This window comes from Motacilla alba, chromosome 1 (genome assembly GCF_015832195.1).
Source record: "Motacilla alba alba isolate MOTALB_02 chromosome 1, Motacilla_alba_V1.0_pri, whole genome shotgun sequence".
Classification (NCBI taxonomy): Eukaryota; Metazoa; Chordata; class Aves; order Passeriformes; family Motacillidae; genus Motacilla; species Motacilla alba.
In genome coordinates this window covers 104,671,027-104,689,120 of record NC_052016.1, presented here as the reverse complement: position 1 = coordinate 104,689,120, position 18,094 = coordinate 104,671,027, and the positions used below count along the sequence as shown (strand labels likewise).

Sequence of the window (18,094 nt, the reverse complement as noted above, 5' to 3'; positions counted from 1 at the left end):
TCTGACTCCAACTGGGAGCCCAGGAGAACCCCTGCCCTGCACATATTTCCATAGGGCACCTCCATATGATCGGGGGGAACCCCTCCCACCTGCAGAACCCAAGCGTGGCAGCCCTGCTGTTTCCTTGCACAGGCAAAGAGCCAAGTCTCAGTGATGCTGGTGGGCACGAGCACAGCTCGGCTCACAGCCAGTGCTGGAGAGAACTGAGCCAGCCTTGACTCCAGAGGGAACCAAGGAGAAGAAACCCAGCATTGGCACCGACAGGATGCAATTTCCCCCCCGCCCCCATCATGCAGCAACAGGTTTGTATTTCTATCACTTTAGAGGCTCGGTCTTGAAAAAACAGGAGAGGTTCTGTTGGAGAAAAATAAAATTGAAATTTATTTTTCTTTTCAGTTTGGAACAACAATTGTTGTTTTGTACTTTAATAATTCATTATCTACTTTCCCCCCCTACCACACCTTATTTTCTAACACAACTGCATACCTGATCACTGGGAACCAGAATTCCCCTCTCCCTAGGATGTACAATCTACTTCAGCAGGGGAGACCCAAAATATCCCCCCTTAATGTATGGGTGAACACACAGAGATTCTAGACGTGCCAAATTTTCACATTTTTCCAATAGTGGGAACAAATTATTTGAACAAAAAACAGGATTTGGAAGAATAAAAAAAAACTTCCTGTAGACCAGGAGGAAAAAGTCACCTGACTCTCTGCCTGATGAAGCTGCAGCTTAGTCATCCTCTATTCTCCACAAAGGCACAGAATTATTTATCGCAATTGTTAAAAAATTATGTAATTTTGTGACAAGTATTAGCTCAAAATTAATTTATTTTCTCATACTGTAGCATTTGGTTTAGAATAAAGTTTTTAAAAAATTAAGAACTTCAAAACACCAAAATATCTTTTTAAAGCTATACAGAAAAAAGCCCCACAGGAGAGTCACCATTTTTTTCCTTTACAGATATATATTCATGTATTTGTACAGAGCACATAATTAAACATCCCCACCAGGAAAACAGACTCTGGACTTTGCTTCCACAAATATTAAGTCCAAAAGCACAATTTGCCTGGGATTTTTCAGCCTTTTGGTGATCGGCATTTTGCAAGGGAGCAAAAAATCCGCTTGCCATCTCCTACGCTCCTTTTGGAAAAGGATTTTTCACATTTATATAGGACAAGGAAAAACTGACCTTTTACTACAGCAAATTATGCAGGAAACCTGTCAGACAAGGTGCTTTGAAACCACATCAGCAAAAATTAACAGTAAAGGAAAAGCCTCTTTCCCCAAATACACCTCTTAACCCCTCAAGCAAGTTAATCCTCATTCCTTTATAAGCTTAGACACAACAGCAACTTCCTTTAAGCATCCAGGGAAAAAAAGGCAGAGGATGCAAGCAGAACACTATTGCTGCTCTCTTTGCACGACTGAATGATGATGGCTGCTCACGTAAATACAGAATTCCGCAGACACCCGAAGGAGCCCTTAGAAAGTAGAGGGAACAAAGGGCCTTCTTTAGCTATAAAGCTCCATCTGGCAGCGTTTCTACGGGAGATGCCAGCCGGGAGATCAGCACAGAGCCAGCAGGCAGCCTCTGCACCTGCAAACCCTCTGCTCGCAGAGGAAATGTGCCGCTTTATTTTCCAGCAGAAACTCTGCCCGACGGAGCTGGGGCTCTACGACTGCAGCACAAGAGCAACCGGCTAATTATTTTTTTTTTTTTCCGAAGAATTATGTTGCTTACCTGCAATGCAACATCATTTAGCCCAATCCCAATGATTTTAATAGCATCCTTCCTTGGGTGGTATGGCTGCACCAGCAGTGATGTCATGGGGAGGAAGCAGTAACAATCATGTGACTGCATCCTCCGTCTATAGGATATCTGATCGGGGAGACGCAGCAGCCTGCAATCCTGCGGGATTAAACCGCAAGCCTCTTTACCCTGCCCTGCCCGTGCCGTCACCATTGGAACACACGCTGCTTTCTTCCCTCCCTGTGAAACGTAAACTTTAAAAAAAAATTACAGATTTTAGAGAAGCTAAGATTTTAGTCAGAGATAAGCTTTGTTGAAGCTAATTAAAACAAATAAGTAGGTCTTGATGAAGTAAAGAGTTAGTAGTTAACTAATAATTGATTGCTTGTCAACATAATGTTTGGTTAGCTGGGTTTATAATGAAGAATATAGAAACTGACAAATAGCTTTGAGGAACATAAGACAATTGTGGGCCTCCTCTGCTCTGAAACCAATTGAAGACAAGGAATGGGAGTTCTTCCAAGACTTCATTTGTCATATTTGCATTGAAAAGGTAGAAAGGTCAGAACGAGGAAGACTACATTTACTTCTTCATTTTGGGACCCCTCCCCATGTAAGAGACCACCGACCCATTTCAAGGAACACACTGCACATGCTTAATAGCTTTTGAACTAATTACCATACGAAGCGGGGAATGGGATGTACCAAAATCATGAATATGTATCTGTTTTTTGGGTATTCAATACTTGCATAGATAAAAGAGCTCTGTAATCACCTGTAAATCGAGGTGTGTATTTGGGAGCTATCCCCCAAGCTGCCCGGCATCGTAATAAACATACACTTTCTAACTTTAAATTGTTAGAGAGTTTTTGTCTGTCACAGTTGGATTTCGGTACTAGATCAATATCCATATTTTAATAAATCACCTAACCTGAGCTAATCTGTCGTTCTGTGCATTTTTTTTTTATGCACAACATTCAGGTTTTTCACGAGGTAAAAGCATAAGGAGTATGCTGTGTGCAAGCCAGCAAGTATTCCCGGTGACTCTGCAGGCCGGGTTGCTGCTCTGTGAAATCTGTAATCACAGCAGCCTGGAAATTAGACAAACTGCAATTTCTCCAGCCCTTGCATTTTTCTGGCACTGCATTTCAAGCTTACCCAAATTGACTTCCCTCCATCTTCTGTGTCATATTTGTGCTTTGCAAACCTCCCTCAATGGTTTCATCCTTGTTACCTTCACTTCTCAATTCTTCCCTCCATCCATCCATCCATCCATCCATCCATCCATCCATCCATCCATCCATGCACTTCTGCCTTTTCCTCCATGCAACTGTCACTGCTTGAAAGATCCCCTCCTATATGCCAGGCTACTTTTCCTTTCCAAAACATCTGCTTAAGCTTTGCCAAATACTGAAAACCTAGAACTTCCTCAAATATTTTTTTGAAAAGGCAATTAGCCTGACATTCACTTTTGGTTAACTGTGTATTGCATCTCAACTGTAATCTTGGGTTCTTTGGTATGGTTTTTTTGTTGTTGTTTTGGGGCATTTTTGTTTGTTTGGTTGGTTTTTTTGAGGGGCAAGGGGAGTGTTTAAGAATCATACTCAGCAATGTATTGATTTTTACAAGATAGGTAAGAATTGCCAAAGTTATGACTGCACAGATTTTGTACAAGCCACTAGGGCTGTATTCTGCAAGGCAGAGGTTCTAACTGTTCTTTCTGAAGACTCTGTACAGGTTTGTTCATGTGCAGTGTGTGGTATTTCAGGACATTCCCCTTACTGCTCACCTTTCCATATTTGAATATTGTGCAGACTGGTTTTACCCCTACAGGCAACCAGGCACGGGCTCTGCATTTCCAAGCAGATGCAACAGCTGAGTAGAGGGAGGTCTTGCACAAGCACCCATGAAAATACCCAGAGGTGACAGAAGGCACATAAGTGACTTCCACTCACTTCAGTCAAAAGAATTCAGTATGGAAGACCTTTTTGTCCCAGTGCGCTTGAGCAGTAATTTATGGACATGCCAAGTGTTTCTGATAGGGACTCCCCATGCAAAGCCACACACTGGATTTTATTGAGAAATTTAAACACTTAGCTTGCTTCACCTGAAGTTCCCACACCTTTCTGGAGCAAGAATCATGCCTTTAGAGTAGAGGTTTGATTATGCCCTTCGCACACAGCACTGCAGATCATAATCCGCTACACTCATAGATCAGCAGCAGCCCCAGGCTTCATAACTATGCCAGTGAAATGTGGAAAAGTGGTACAAGTGCCAGCTTCCTGCCAGCACCTATTCTTTGTGTCCATTAAAATCAGTATTAATAGGTCAATTGAATTTGTGAAGGAAGCTAAACACTGAGCACTTATTTTCTTGGTAATACAACTGTAATTTCCTTCAATCAGTTTATGAGAGGAAAATATGGAAAACAGGAAATAGCATTTGCTTGGTGAAGTATCCACACCTGGGAACTTCCATGCCAAAGACACACACTTGAACACAAACACTTTGCCCTAGACAAAGAACAGTAATTTTGTGTGCTTAAAAACTGAGTGTTAGGGTCTCAATCCTACATTTTTTTCCTGGACAGATTTTCCTAAATTAATTTCCTGGTTTTATCTTGTCTACTACCAGCTGATCTCATTAAATCTCCTACTGCAAGTACACTTTTAGTTGGATGGTCAAACTGCAGATAAACTAAAGGGACAGAGTACCTGATTCTCTATAGAAAATATAATAGATATCTATGCTCAAATGTTAGAGATTTTCAGAAATTGTAAGGAACCAGAACCAGCTCCTAAGAAGCTCTGAAATCCAAGAATATGGAGATTTTCAAAGTGCAAGCAAATTATTTAATTGACATTTACAGATTCCAAAACCAAATCAACTTTACTCCTTGGTATTTTCTTCCAATGCTACTCAGTCAATTGAGTGATCTCAAAGAAAAAATGTATTCTTCACATGATGTTTTAGACAAGGCTGTTCTTGCTTTTGTTAGCCTGCAGTTTCTCAAGTCTCTCTGCAAATGCTTCTTCTTCTCAAAGATGTACAACATTATAGTCCAACAAAGGAGGTTGGGGTCAAAACAAGCTGTGATGGGCCCTCTTCTCCAAAAAGCAAAAGACAGAGTTCATCTAACTCATTTAACAAAATTATTCTTTTTATACGGCACTTACCTTTAAGTCCTGCAAAGTGCTCAAAAAAACTGCAGCAAGAAATACAAATAAGACTTCATTCTTACAAGAGAGAACCCAACCCGACGTACCCATTATGGCTTCTGCTGCTCTCCTGACGGCAGCGAGACAGGGACGGCTGCCGTTCCAAATGCCTATTTCTAGCAGACTGTTTAAAAATAACCTCAACTCTGTCATACCCTTGATGCCTTGCAAGTACTGGAGAGACAGGAGTCACATGTCCTTGCTATGATTTTGCCTGTGCTCCTGCAGCTTGCAGGGTTGCAGAGGGAAAGTGATAAACGGCTGTTCTGTAACTGTGCAGATTTAATGTTTCCTTTGTGAAAGCAGCAGTAAGCGCCAGCCTAAAAAAGCCAACCAGTATTCTTTTGAGTGGCTTCCACCTTGGAATTAGTCATAAGTAAGATATTACAGAACTAATAATGTCAACTTGCTTTCCATACTAATTTAGAAAGTGCAAATGTTTGTCATGAAGAAAAGGCAGTTCAACATGTTTTAAGTGGAGCTACCCAAGAATTCTGGGAATATTCAACTATGAACTTCTGATACAGCTGTCAACTTATCATGAGTGATAAGCATATGGAAGAACATATCTGCCATTCCTTACACTCTGCATCTCTTTCAGGTCTTAAGTGTAATCCCTCTAGATCTTCAGTATCCCAGAATTTCTCTCTCACCTTTATTTGAAAACTCATTACATTAACCTAAATTACAGTGTTATTCAAAATACTATTTTTTTCATTAAATCATCAGGAATGTGGCAAATATAAAAGATTCAAGAAATATCTTTGACATACAAGAAAACCCTTGTTCTGTTTATGGCAAATTATTTTATTTTATAGAAGAAATACTTTCAAATAATACAAAAATGACACAATCATAGAGAACTGTGACAAAAACAAGAGAGATGAATACTGAATATGATAACTCATTACCACATCAAGACAGAACTCATTATAGCAGTCAGAATCACAGACCCACAAGATACACCGACAACATCTCACAGCAGTCACAATTTAAAAACCCCCTGACAGAGAGACCACTGGACACTAACCCTTGGTTATAGTCACAGAACAATTTAGGGTGGAAACAAGGTCCCGGCTCAAAGCAGGCCTAATGTGACCAGGATGCTCTGGGCTATATCCAGTGAAGTCCTCATCCACACTATGGACAGAGTGCTCCACCTCTCTGCACAATTCCTTCTAGTACCTGACCAGACTCACAGGAACATGGTGCTGTCTGTTCTTAATACACAGCAAGCACTTCTGGTGTCACTGCATGGTAACTTTGGATAAACACTACTGTGTGACAGCCTCCCCTGGAAATGAGAAACAAAATTCTGACTAACTGGTCTTTTAAAGTAATGAGCACTGAAAAGCTTGCTGGCCCTAGACTTTTACCCAAACACTACAAATGTCTCACACGATTTGGTTTTTATCTGCATAGTTTCTGAAAAAGTCTAGTTGTGCCCAAGGAACCGAATATACACCCACTAAAACTTACAGGCAAAACAGGCTTCAGGATGAGTAGCACAATAAAGGCTAAATATACTTCAATTTCATATAAATTGCTATATGATTGCAACACTTGATGCCTGTAATGACTATAGACCATATTAGGAAACAGGAAATACTACCTTAAATGTTTGTGTTTATTAACATTTATGCTTACAATCTTTTTTCCCCATTACTTATTGTCTCAGCATGGATAAGTAAAAGTAATTCAATTTCTCTTCCAAGTTTTCCTGACCTTTGGCAAGGTAGAGAGTCTAAGTTCTTGAAACTCACAAAGAAAACTTACTTACAGAATATTTGAAAATATTCTGATCGGTCTGTTTGTTTTTTGGCCCTTGTTCTGATTTCCTGACATAGAAAAATCTGGAATCAGTTTGAACTTTAATTAAGAGACAACATGGTCTTCCTTCGGGGGTATTCCAGTAATTTGCAAAGTCAGTCTTGTGTTGGGCACCTCTCTTTGCAGGTAATGTATAATTAGGAAAATACAAGAAACTCTATTATAGTAGCTTAGTAAAGAAGTATTTTTACATACTTGCAGGATGCAAGGACACAAAACTGGCATTCTCGGGAATTTAGGGTGACAGTCTTTCATTAAAATGGATGGTTACAAATAAAATTATTTCTTACCAGACTTTAGCTGGTCCAACTAGCAATTGAGTGAGCTGTACCTTCCAGAATTATACACCTTCCTCCTGGAAAGTGTCACTGTTCAACAGAACTTGCCTGCAGTAACCACAAAGCACATCCTTTAGGATGAACAGGTGTTTGAACACCCTTACTTAAAGCAGCTGCTTTCTGAAATCAGAACATATGTGCTCTCCTGAATCAGATGAGGATCTGTACAACTGTAGAAATTGCTGTAATAGTCCATTAGCAGGCTTTCCACACAGCTAGCTCAAACTGCTCCTTAAATTCCCTTTTCATTAAACAGCAAAACAAAGACCTGTCACCCTTTTCCTTCCCCCGTTTAAACTGAGGATCTAGTTAAGAATATAAAGATACTTTAGACAAAACAGAAATGAAAACAATCTATTAGTGCACAGTAAGAACATGCAAATGAATTCTGCAACGTTTAGCATCACTTCTAATTAGTGTTAAACACATTGCAGGTGATAATATTTTGCTATAACACAGACAGTGCTAAAGAATACAATGTACATAATAAGCTACAGATAATAAAGCTGAAAAAGTGACAATTTTAGAACATAGTATATTCATTTCAGGTATCAGAAACAAAACCAGCTCAATGGTTCCATTCTACTGTATGACAAATACTGAGGAACAAAATTTCAGTCTTAAAATACATCTTAAAGTAGGTATTTTCCTTCAAGGAAAAAAGGCACTATAAATAAATTACACTACAGTGAATTTGCCTGAACTCACTTTGTTTCTGTCTTCCAGCCTTTAAGTCAAATAAAACAGCATAAAAACTGTACACGCTCTTAACAGGATAGTCGATCTTTTATAAAATAAGTTGTCTTCAGAGATGTCAGTTTCACAACAAGGAAAAACCAAGCCTTGTTGCAGTCGCTATTATAAAATATATATGTATATATATTTATATATATGTTTTTGTTTATGTTTACTTTTTTAACTTTTTTTATTTTTTACAAAACGTGTATATTAGCTTTTGCACAATTTTTTTAAAGAAACTTGTCTAATCTAAGAACTTCATTAAAATAAAAGCGATAAATACTTCATGTTTACAATGCAACATGTCATACATCATCAGCTGGCAGAGGAGGTATGTTAATCCTTGGTCTTGTAAAAAAAGCTATCTTCTCTCTGTGAACAAAACAAGAGAAAAAAGAAGTAAATAAAATTATGCCTGCGTTCCCCCTTCTCCCTACAAGAACATGGTTTCTTTACTCTGATTAATGATTATTATTTGTTATCTATGTACTGAACTGGCCTTTTATTTGAGTATAACAAACTTTCAAAAACTACTAAACCTCACTATATACTTCTGGCAACATTCCATTCAAGACAATTACTATTTTTGGAAGTTTTATACAACTCACTGAACTTCAGTCACAGTTAATCGTAAAAAGGTTTCACAGGGCAAGTTCTGCAACGCAAAGTTTACCCTTGCATGTTTTGCAAATAATGTCTACAAAAAAGAAGGGGGGAAAAAAGATGACAACTCTGGAAACAGAGTCCAAAGAAAAGGCTTACTGAAAGAAAATTCCAGTATTACGGAGTAATTTTTAGGGAGAGTGTGTTACTAACAATTTATATGTATTACATTAAACAGATTATTTATGTCCACAGGCTTGTATTGAAGAACTGGACTTCACAGCAACTAGCCTAAGTTGGAAGAATCACCTGAGCTATGTTTATATTTGGAGCTTTTTTTTTTTTTTTTTTTAATATCACTTATACTAAAATTGTAACACTGCAATTTTACCTTAGCTTGGCTCTTTGCAGAACAAAGCATTCAGAAAGAACTCATGTCCAAATCCAGACACAGTTTAAAATTACTGGTTAATTATTTCTGATTAAAATCAAAAGAGACACAAAATTTAAGCTTTAACCAGACTAATGAACTGTTGCTGTGCTATTTCAGTATGCATTACCACTTACCTAAAAGTCTGCACCTGAATAGGTTCTTTCTGATTTTGCCCACGCAACTGGTATATTTCTTTTGATGCTTTCTTTAGCATCTTTTCAGCTGCTTGCTCTTGGTGATGTTCAAATTTGGTCTGTCTGGTCTGAAAACAAGAACATAATGCTTAAAATGGGCACATGAATAAATAAAACACAAGAATATTCACAGTAAAAGAATGGATATTTTCCCCACCCACCACAGTGAAACCACACTAGTACACTGTCCAAAATAGCTGATCATCTAAGAACTATAAATCCAAAATACTGAGTTGTTTTATTTATTAATGCTCTTCAGAAAGACATGTAATAAATTAACAAAATATACTGCACATAGATCTGTCAAACAAGATCTTACTATAAATTTGGGCTCAGTTTTTGTCTCTGATAATCCAATGTCCATTTTGTCTGTTAAGCAGTTTTGCCACCTTTTTCTACAACTTCTTTCTCCAAGAACAGGAAAAAAAATTACATACTTAGGGAACATTCCAAATACTTGTAAAAAAATAAATATCAAATTGGCAAAATTTCTTTTAAATACCAGAAGAAAGAAAACTATTAATGATCCAATAAGAAATACCAAAACAAAAACAAATTAACAACAAATAAACAAAAATCCAAAACAAATCATCCCACTGGCAAACAATACCATTCTCCAAAAATTGTCCTCAAATACACACACAGTTTGGTAATAATCAGTGTAATAATTTTTATTGTGCTAACTTCAAGAATATAAAAGAAACATTCTCTGAGATTCTGTACAAACAGCTCTTTAGACATCTTCATCAAAATGAAGACATTTTGAAACAAGACGTTTCTCAGCAAACTGAGTGCTTATGTCATATTACCATACCTGCCTTTCTGCTTCCTTCAACAAGTTTCGGAATCTCTCGTCCCGAAGGACCCAGTGGGGCAAATCTGTCTGCCCTCGTAGCTGGGCATCTTCCAGACGCTGTCTCAACTCTCTTAGAACACATATCTCCTCATTCAGCTGTCTCTGTCGAGTTCTGGATGCCTGGAGATCCAGCTCCAGGTCTAAGGACGTCCTCGCCATAAGTTCAGCCAAAGATGATCTGCAGGACTGTTGAGTTATTAGGATTGAAAAAAAATGCACAGTACATTACTCTCAACATAGTTTACTGGTCTGTCTTTAGCTCTATAGACCATACATTTCATGTATTTACTTCACAAGCAAAGTCTTTTCCAAAGAAGTTTTGGAGATTATTTACAGCCCCAAGAAAAGGCTAGATAATGTAGTACAGAAAACCCCCAAAACTAAATTTTTCAATTAATATTTTCTATTGCTTCCTTTTAAAGTTTCCTTTTGACTTACAAATATTTACCTAATAAAGTTTATGGACTGAAATTCCATGTCATGATGATAATAAAAGAGACGGAATAAGAAAAACTCAATGACATCAGAAAAATGTTGTTCTGAGCAAGACTCCTCTTAAAGAGCTTCATTCAATATTGGTTTTAAGATACATTCTGAATCAAAATGGGAGGCATGGCTGTCTACCTGCCTACACCAGCAAAGCATTCATTTCTGCTGACCAGACTACACTTTATGTCATTTATATACACAATATTAATGCTTCATCTGCCCTTCTCTGCCCACTTGTTTGACAGCAGGAGGGGTGGCATGGGGGCAAAAGGAGAGCTTAACCTATTCATTCCTGAATACTTGGGTCTCAAATACTGTTATTTGTTAGGCTGTATGGAAGGGGAGATGCATGTCTTAATGTCACATTCACACACACATCTTTGAACCTGCACCCTGCATCATAAACTAGATTTGAAAGATTTTGAAAGAAACTTTACATCTAAATCAATATAAATTCAGTCCCCATTAAACTAATTTTCATCTGCCATGCTTTTTTCCCTTCTTTAAAATTAATCACAACTTTATTTAACTTTTTTATGTCTACCTTCTAGCTTAGAAAGTCCAAAACGAACCCAAAACGTGCACTCTGCCCCAATGACGTTGCAAAAGTCTTGCACATTTCCTAAAAGGATCAGAATGTACCTGTAAGACAGCTAAAGCTCTCAAGTATAAAAGTACCATTGTTGTAGCAACTTCATGAAAGCTGAAGATCATTTTCCTGGGCATACCTGCTTATACCGTAGAGTCCGCCTCTCCAAGGTATTCCGGACAAAAGGGGACTTCCTTGGCAGGGTTGAACTGTCACTGTCACTGCGATACAGCTGATTAGAAAAGACATTGAAATTAAAGGTGCTTGCACAGTCATCTTCATTAAGAAATTTAGGTTGGGTTTTTTGTTTTTTGCCTTTGAGATTTCCTTTTTTAAAATACACTGAAACTATCTTGTTTTAAGCAACTATTTTTTTCAGTTATTTATAAACATTTATATATAATAATGCTCATATGGTAGTTACACTAATTCAAAACAATAAGAAAACTTACAAACCATCAATGTTTTACAGGTAAGTTTCTATTCTACTAAATATCCAAGATCATCTAACCTAAAAAAAAGAGGGAGTGAGGACTCAAAAGCAGTATTTCATCCTAAAACATGTACTTTTCGTGGGTATAAACAATACAGTCCTCCACTTTCTCTCTGCATCTGATTTTAAGTGGAGGTTACGTGAGCATAGAATTTAAAAATAATTTCCTGAATTTTCAAACTCAAGCTCTCAGAAGCTTATGAAAGAGTACAATCAAAGCTATGATGATATTGCAAAGCCAATGCCCATGTATTGATCTGCAATACCATGAGCCAACTGCTTGTAAGTCTTCTGCCACTGAATGCAGCAAAAAGTAAATGTGACCTTGAAAAATGCTGTGCTGGTCCTCAATTACTTGCACCAGTGCACCCAGGAATCCTATGTCCCACAGTAACAAGCACCTTATGACTGATATTCATGACAGCAATCAGAGTCATATGAATATTTATGCAATGGCCCTAAGATTTGGCATTCAGTGCCCTTTTTCAAACATTTATGTATGTGAAAATTAAACACGGCTTCTAAGCTAATTGCTTATACACCGCATTAGATAGCATTGTAAAATAATATGTGAAAATTAAACATGGCTTCTAAGCTAACTGCTTATACACCTCATTAGAGAGCATTGTAAAATCAACCACCCACACTTAAGGTTGCCAGGGAAAAGAGCTTAATACCTAATTTATCATATATCCTTAAATTTCAAATTAAATCCATTCAGCTAAAAACTCTTAAAAAGAGTCAGGGAAGCTCTTCCCCCCTGCATTACTTAAGTTCAATTAAATTCATTCATTAGTATTAAAAAGTAATACATGTTTCTTATAAATGCAATGAACTCTTACAGTGAAATTATCAAAAATTTATCACATACTTGTGTGTGGAGACCCCTTCCCCCTCCTCCTTTTCAAGCTTTACTCACTCTGCAAACATATTGGCTTCGTGCTCCAGGCGAAAAGGTCTGGGAACGAACAATTGTGCTACTGCGAACAAAAGCAGAACCCCGTGGCCTGCGGCTGGTTCTCTCTTTTGGAAGAATAGCAACTTCTTCAGGAAACAGATCCTCAGTGTTAGTTTCCTTATCCACCTAAAATTTCAACAAAGGACGTTTTTTTTATTTCTTCCTTTTTTTCTCTCTCCTAGCAAAGACAATCAGACATTTCAACAATATCAAAAGCAAACAATTTGCCCTGCTAGGTAGATTCAAATTGTAATGAGCACTGAGAGGATGTCTCACCTCACTTTTGTAAAAGTTTTAAAACTGGGTCATTCAAAATTGTGAGATTACCTTTCAGAAGCCTTTGCTGGAGCAGTAACAATTAAGAGAAGCAGTTATATCACAGCTGCAGAGCACAAGGACTGTATTCAGGATTGGCAACAGGGCATTACCCAAACTACCACCTGATCTCCAGCCTCAACAGAAGAAAAACTGAGTCACCTTTCAGTAAGCACAGTGACTCTAAAGCAACCACCTTAAAACTAGAGGAACTTAAATGAAGACAAGTAAGAAAAAAGGAACTGAAAGACTGTTCACACAATTACACAAGAACTCTAAAATATTCAGAAAGACAGAAAACGTAGGCTACTCTAGCAAAGCCGTCAAACTTTCGGAAAACTCACTCCTCCTTAAGAGGTGTGGTCTTCCCTAAAGGCAACACAAACAGCTTATGTTCCTCTACTTCAGTGGAAGTCTGCTGATTTCAGCTTGTGAAGGATTATTTCCAGTGTCTCGTATCTCGACTACAAAAGATTTTAAATACATCAGTTTCAGCACAATTATTCTATGTTATTGTAAAACTGAAATAGTAATGCAAGTCCTAAAATTTATTTCTTTACAATTCCTTTAAAAATTCTTATAGAAATAAGAGCATTGGATTTTGATCATGATCTTTTCTGTTAAAATTTCAGGTAAATGCAGAAATTGATACCAGTGCCTATTTAGAGATTAGATAAAGGCCACAGTAAAAACAGTTTGCCTTTTGATATAAGAACCAAATTCTGTTGACGAGTAAGTAGTAAGAAAACAAAAAAATACCCAGCCCTAAAGAGTGAACTTCTACCAACTCAACAGCCATACAGCTGCCACAAAGTCACCACTCATACAGAGTTGCCAATGTCATTGCTGACTCTCTTCTCTCCTGCCCAACTCAGACTCCAACTCCAAGCACAGCAGTAGCTCACTGTGCCAGGCAGGGGGGCAGTTTTTGGGCTGCAGTGTCTTCTCTCATTACCTTTAGTGGTGGAGGCTGCATTTTTCCAGAACCGTACTGGCCTGCTGGAGCTGCAAACATGTGTCCAGCTAATGGATCCCCACAGAATGGCTCTGGGTAAGGAGGACTAGTCTGGGTACAATTACTGCATCCACTGTCAACAGATTCTGCTTGCCAACTCCTAAAGTCAGAACATCAGAATAATTTTACAGGTGTTAAAAAACCCCATGCAATTTAAAATTAAAATTTTAATTTTAGAGTATTATTTCTCCAATAAAAATACAGTATTTTCAACAGGAGAATATAGCACACTTCATTTCTGCAAATGCAAATAAGCAAATACATTTCATGGAAAAAATTCTCCTTCCCTAATTTTCTTAAGGCATGTGTTCTGGTCTTTATAACAGTACTAAGAAAGCAACAATAAAAAGAACAAGAAAAGTCATGTAACAAACCAGGAGTATCATTAGGAATGAAATTGCAATCCTAACCCTAACAACGTACCGTGTCAACGCTAAATTTTATTTCCTTTTCTTAATACAGGGCTGTTACAAACTCATTACAGTTGCCTCCCTAGCAAATTTTATGTTTGATATAATGTTTTCTCACTCCCCAAATTCCCTAAATTCAACCAGCTATTCAAATAAGGTTTCTTCCTGTTCATGGATCATGACGTAACAGAATTTGAAACTTGTAGCACTAACAGGGAGCAAATGTCAGAATTTTTCCTGCTTTATTTCAGACTATACCCATAGTATAATTATCCTTGAGGAAGTATTAGTTATTATCTGTTTGATGAGGTATTTAAACTATTTTTACCTTTCTGATACGGCTTCTGCCTGATCTTCCTTTCTTTCCATCTCCAAGATTTCCTCCTCTGTGTACTCCAATTTCACTCTCTCTTCTGCCAGTTCTCTCTCAACTGCTTCCAGCTGGGCAGTGGTCCTAGCTAACAGGGCTGTCACTGCATCCTGAAAGGTACATTAGACTTTAATTAAACCTGTCTGAACAAACCAATGTATTTAATGTGTATTATTCAAATAAAAAATAAAAACAAAGCCATCAGATGTTCCTTAAAAAACAAAACAAAAAGCCAAACGACAACAAAAAAAAAAATCTGTCTTGAATCTTAAGGATCAAAAGTATGTGGTGTCCAACTTGTCAGAGAAACTGGGCAGACTTTACTTGACTGTGGAGCATCATCCACCAAGTTAGGTTAAAAGGAACCTCTGGAGGTCACCTAGCCTGATGTGCTGCCCAAAGCAAGCAAGGCATCACAGCCCAGTCAGGCTATCCAGAGCCCAGTCAAGGGCTGAAAACATCTTCAAGAATGAAAATTGCACAACCTTTCTTGACAACCTCTTCAAGTGCAGTGGCAGAAACTTTTAATGTTTTTTAGCCGGTCTGGAAACATGCATACAGGGTACTATTTCAAGCACCTGCCCAGCCACAATCTGGTTTTCAATTAATCTTCTAAAATCTAGCTCTTGCCCCAAGAGTTATTATTTCCTGTGATAACTCAAAAACCTGCACCCAAGGTAAGTTCACAATCACCCTGCTGGTCAAACAAAGTAAACAAATCACTTTTTTAGAGCCATACTGTTCTAACTGTAGTTACATTTCCAGAAGACTGAGGAATACTGTCATCACATTGGTTTTTGGTCTTCGCTCTCTGGGGCTCTGAACCAGTGAAGATCTGAACAGGGTACCAGTGAAGCTGCATCTCACCAGAACTCTCTGCATCAATCAGGTTTATCTGAGCAATGCCCTGTAAAAAAACAAAAAGCATTGACCACAATAAGATAAATATACTCTGCAGGATAGACACCTTCTCACTTAAAGAGTATTTTACTTACAGTGTAGAACTCCCACTTCACCAAATACTACTGTCACTTTTTAAGAGACAGTTTTGTTCTGCTGTATTATGATGTTTAAGATTCTGAATTTCTTGCCTCTTCTTTACTACCAGGAAGAATTGGAGTAGATAGTAATTTTTTTAAAGTTGAAAAATAAAATTTGTATGACTGATATAGATGTAACTGACATCTGATAGCTAATAATATTTTAATTTTAAAACCTTCCCAACTATGTATCTGATTTTTATATTTGCTTAAATTAATATCACTTTAATAATACTACTTTAATTTCAGGGGCTTTTGAGATAACTGTATTCTGATACCCTTACATTCTCTGGCCCTCAGAGGCATCTTTCAAATGGAAATAAAAATGTTGTGTAAACCAGTTTTTTTTCCCCTGCCTATTTATGTCATAAGGTAGTCAAATGAGCTATAAAGCCATTTTTCTACTTTCCAGGCCATCCTGGCATCTCCCAGATTCAGGTAAAAACAGTTTTAATGGAGGCTTCTCACTAAAAGTATTTCAAACTTTGAAGTAGCCTTACTCCATCAGAGAGAGCTCATGTAAGAAATTCTTCAGTGGTGTTCACCTAATTGAAAAACAGCTGTGAACAAATCCATGCTGCATATTTTATTTATTTGGTTTTTTTGATCAGTTCACTAGCTGGACCTACCAATTATGTTAATCAGCCTTTAAGTTCTGTTTTTTGTTTCCCTGGCTATCTCTGCAGCAATAGCATAAGCTGTTTCCATGCTTATGAGCCACATGCTAAAAATGTCTTCTTTTCTATCAGTGGAATAGTCTGGTAAAAATGGCTTTCATCTCTCACAAATCAAGTACTTGTATACAGTGATTCTGACAACAAAGGCAGTAGGAAATGTAGACAGAATATGCATTCAACTTTAAGCAGATAAAGAAACAGTTAAGTAGAAAACAATAATTTAAAAAAATAAATCATTGCATTGTTTTTCCAAGACAAATGTTCCCTGGGGCTCTGTTTAAACAGGTGCATAGAGGACAATAGCCTAACAAAATAATGTGACATGGGGATACAGCATGTTATTGAGAAAGTAATTTAATGTCAATATATCACAGGCTACAGAGATGACTTTTTTCTGTATAACATAGATGTCTTCTAATTACCTACTCACTCTGACGCAGTGGAAAATATAAATATATATCAAATACTCACACTTTTGCATCAGATTTGGAAAATGTTTAAGACACACTGAGTTTAGCTTCGGAGATAGAGAGTGAAACTGTTTTCCTGCCAGCAATGTTGGAAGAAGCATAGGCTAACTCTTAAGACACCTGACACTGCCTATACACTGCATTTATTAGGCAGCTAAGCAAGTCTGCCAAAGAAGCTGTCTCTGCAAATGGAGTCAATAATTCCTGACTGATTGAATGCTGGTGAATAGAAAATCACCATCAAACTCGATTAAGAATTACCAGTACTGAAAGGACTAATTAATATTTCATGTCCATCTCAAGATTTGGAGCTTACTCAAAAGGATGAAGAAAACAAGGTGGGTCTGCTAGAGGCGTATCACATGCCTGTTCTGATGAATTTGTTAACAACTTGGATGGCAGAACAGTGAAAATATTTATGAATATCTGTGTAATGTCTGACTGACATGTCTCTTTATGAGAAAACAATCAGGATTTTAAAATCATGCTTTAAAATGGGACAGATGTTCCAAAATTAAAACAAAAAATGCAAAAAAAAAGTTACTCTCAAGAAGAAATCAGATAAATTAAAACACAGGGAATAATTGGTCAGGGCTGTAAAAGATGAGAAACTGGGAATGAAGCAGCAATGCCAGGTGATTGCAAGAAAGGCATTCATACTTGTTTTATCTTTGAACATGAACTATATATGCCAATCATGGAAAAGAACAATTCCCTTATCTCAGCATTGACAAGGGCACCAGGGAAGAAATAAGCCAACTTAAGACAGAAAAAGATCTTTCAGCCATGGAAGGCATAAGAGTAAATGGTTGAGGAAATGGAAAGACCATCCCCACAAGTGTAGATATTTCTTTATAACAGAACTATTTCCCAGATTTTTTTTTCCCCTGTTAGGTACAAGTATTTATATAAATTAGGATAAACTCCAGTCTGGCTTTTGAACATAGGAAAATATTACACTGGCATAACCTAATTGAAAAGAAAGCAGTCATTAAGAATTTGAGAAATAGATGCATTATTAAATAGATGGGAAAAACTGTAATCTCAGTGGAAGACATCTTGAAAGACAGAGGCCTTGTTGACTGGCACCATCACAGCAGTTTCAAAGAGAGGTAGCAGGTAGCAAATGATGTCTCAATGGAAGAAAATGCTCATTCTCAAACTGCAGCTGAAGAAAACAATGATCATAATGTTTAAATACTTCAATGCACCTATCTGAAGAAACTGGCATTGTTTCTCTATTTTTGAGTAGTATTGTTAAATTACCTTAAACTTACCAATTACTGTTGACAAAGATACTTC

The 18,094-nt window shown here is 37.4% G+C and overlaps 2 protein-coding genes across 6 annotated transcripts in view; both read right to left on the bottom strand.

Moving 5' to 3' along the window:
• The window catches only part of CLCN4 (chloride voltage-gated channel 4), a 44,923-nt gene extending 39,306 nt beyond the window's left edge, over window positions 1-5,617 (bottom strand). Inside the window, exon 1 of one of the 3 annotated variants that reach the window (XM_038156738.1) lies at window positions 4,933-5,617. Coding sequence is in view for 1 of the 3 variants with exons in the window: in XM_038156717.1 (XP_038012645.1) it covers window positions 5,022-5,127 (106 nt within the window). In the remaining 2 variants the exon portion in view is untranslated. Of the gene's footprint in view, window positions 1-1,747; window positions 1,997-4,932 lie in introns of those variants that run through there. The other 2 variants (XM_038156717.1, XM_038156728.1) reach the window with 2 other exon arrangements.
• Window positions 5,618-5,760: 143 nt separating this feature from the next.
• WWC3 (WWC family member 3) overlaps window positions 5,761-18,094 on the bottom strand; it is a 101,012-nt gene continuing 88,678 nt past the window's right edge. For 2 of the 3 annotated variants that reach the window (XM_038156689.1, XM_038156707.1), the window contains exons 16-23: window positions 15,345-15,512; window positions 14,564-14,715; window positions 13,766-13,925; window positions 12,457-12,621; window positions 11,184-11,276; window positions 9,925-10,152; window positions 9,051-9,178; window positions 5,761-8,252 (exon numbers count right to left, since the gene is read on the bottom strand). In XM_038156689.1, coding sequence (XP_038012617.1) covers window positions 8,186-8,252; window positions 9,051-9,178; window positions 9,925-10,152; window positions 11,184-11,276; window positions 12,457-12,621; window positions 13,766-13,925; window positions 14,564-14,715; window positions 15,345-15,512 — 1,161 coding nt within the window. In that variant the 3' untranslated portion in view covers window positions 5,761-8,185. The remainder of the gene's footprint in view (window positions 8,253-9,050; window positions 9,179-9,924; window positions 10,153-11,183; window positions 11,277-12,456; window positions 12,622-13,765; window positions 13,926-14,563; window positions 14,716-15,344; window positions 15,513-18,094) is intronic. The other variant, XM_038156697.1, reaches the window with a different exon arrangement.